The sequence below is a fragment of the Asparagus officinalis genome, chromosome 8 (assembly GCF_001876935.1).
Source record: "Asparagus officinalis chromosome 8, Aspof.V1, whole genome shotgun sequence".
Classification (NCBI taxonomy): domain Eukaryota; kingdom Viridiplantae; phylum Streptophyta; class Magnoliopsida; order Asparagales; family Asparagaceae; genus Asparagus; species Asparagus officinalis.
Window position 1 is genome coordinate 15593658 of NC_033801.1, and position 2141 is coordinate 15595798.

Consider the following 2141-nt stretch of genomic DNA (forward strand, 5'->3'; position numbering starts at 1 on the left):
GGAAACGTGAAATGAAATTACGTTGGCCTTAAATAGGCGCTATCGCCACTTAACGGGATTTCAAATCCTGTGGAGTTGCAGGCCAACTTGCCAGAGAGCGTTGACTCTCTGAATTTTGGACTGTAGCTTCACGGGATTTCAAATCCCGTGAAGATTAAACTTCACGAGATTTCAAATCCTGTGAAACTTAAATCCCGTGAAGTTTTTGATGTTTTTTCGATATTTTCAACCCACTCTCAGCCACTTGGTTGAAACTCTTCACGGGATTTCAAATCTCATGAAGATTAAACTTCACGAGATTTCAAATCTTGTGAAGCTTAAATCCCGTGAAGTTTTTGATGTTTTTTTGCTATTTTCAACCCACTTTCAGCCACTTGGTTAAAACTGGGTCGCAAATGACAATTATTTTTAAAAGGGGTCATTTTTAAAAATAAGTTTCTAAATAGGTCTATTTTAAAAATTTGTTAAAAAACTAAGCATCCATGTTTCTCAATGTAAAATAAATTCAGAATAAATTTTTTCTTTAAATTTTACATTCCAATTCATACACCGGCCAGACTCAAACCCAATCCAGTTCATCAACTTCATAAATTTTCGCAAAACTTTAAATTGTAGTAGCATTTAGCATTTAGCCTGGAAGCATTCCATTGACTCCTTTCTAACACAAATAAGTTTTGCCTTGAGTTCAGACTGCTTCAAACTCTGGCAAGTACATTTGGACGCAAACCTGATCATCAAACTCTGATGCAAATCACAACGGAAAAAAGTAATCATATTTGGAAAACTACAAAATCCACATGTCTTTCTTGAGTTAAAACTCAATAAAATAGTCAAAAGGAAATAAGAGATGAAAGGACGTTGAACTGGATTCATATCCTTACACCAACCAGAACCACAGCCATCAGTCGAAATCAATTTCTTCCAGGTGCATTTAAAAAAGTCATACAACTTCATCTCCAGAGTAATCTCGAAACACATTAATTAACTGAAAATTTGCAGCTACAGTAGGATATAAAGACAGAGAACCCTCTCCATCGTCGCACGTTTGCATATTAATCCATCCTACCCTTCAAAGTTCTCTCCTGAACTTCAGTTGGCGTACTGCAGGTAAGACACGAAACATGTTCAAAAAATTTATTAAACAAGGGGCTATAAGAAATCATGTGATAACGACACCCAAACTAGTAGATTGATCTTAACTAACTTTCCTTTGACGCCCAAAATAACTGCCAAATGTCGCCATAAGAAAGAGAGAATCAAGTCAATGGGCTCTAGAATATGGGGGGAAGTCAGCATGCCCTGTGGACGTTATGGACTACTGAAAGAGTTACAAGCAATAAATCAAGTTGATCTTTGAGGAGCTACATAGTCATGCAGACTCCACAAAATACAGACTACGTAGCAGCGATGAATGGCTGCCACGACTGACTAGGACCTTTTAACTTTTCTGTATTGGTTCATCGAAACTATACAGCAAAATAGTTTGTTAAAGAAGGCTAACGTTTTTTCTGAGAAGATAAGAGGACATGAACCATATAAAGGAGGTGATTCTCTCATTGTTTGACACAGAAGAACCTCTCTTTTTGAAGGATAATTGAAAAGAGAACCCAAAATATTATCAGTGTAATCAAAGGAGAAAACTGTGCTAAAAGAAAACATGAACAAAATAAAAAAAAGTTTGTACTTACACAACAAGGACATGTCCTCCCCAACCACTCAAACAGTCCCGATCGACGGATGACAGGAGTGCTTGTGAGATGGTCTCAAACAATTCCTCAGGTTCCTAGTGATAATCAAGGAGATGTCATTAATACAGAGAACAATAGAAATATCTTTAGGAAATACACCAATAAACTTAAGAAGAAATACTTAGAAGTATGTTCTTTGCTTTATTTTGTTTTTATCTGCAGTTTTAGTCATTACACAAGCATATGCAGTGAATGTGCCAAAAGGCATGCTTTGGCATCACAATGCCTACACTTGCATAGTGTTTCATGGTTCATGAAAATATGCACTTGCATTCTATTATCATCATATACTAATTATCTATTCTGTTTCTTCCCCCAATTGACATGACAAATAGTATGCATGACTATGTATATTAATTGACAACAGTGAATATTCCAGTTCCATGTATACAA

General features: G+C 36.1%; 1 protein-coding gene across 1 annotated transcript in view; it reads right to left on the reverse strand.

Moving 5' to 3' along the window:
* The window catches only part of LOC109822143 (proteasome subunit beta type-3), a 7648-nt gene continuing 6255 nt past the window's right edge, over window positions 749-2141 (reverse strand). Inside the window, exons 6-7 of the mRNA XM_020388305.1 lie at window positions 1689-1783; window positions 749-1101 (exon numbers count right to left, since the gene is read on the reverse strand). Of these exons, the coding sequence (XP_020243894.1) occupies window positions 1053-1101; window positions 1689-1783 (144 nt within the window). The 3' untranslated portion in view covers window positions 749-1052. The remainder of the gene's footprint in view (window positions 1102-1688; window positions 1784-2141) is intronic.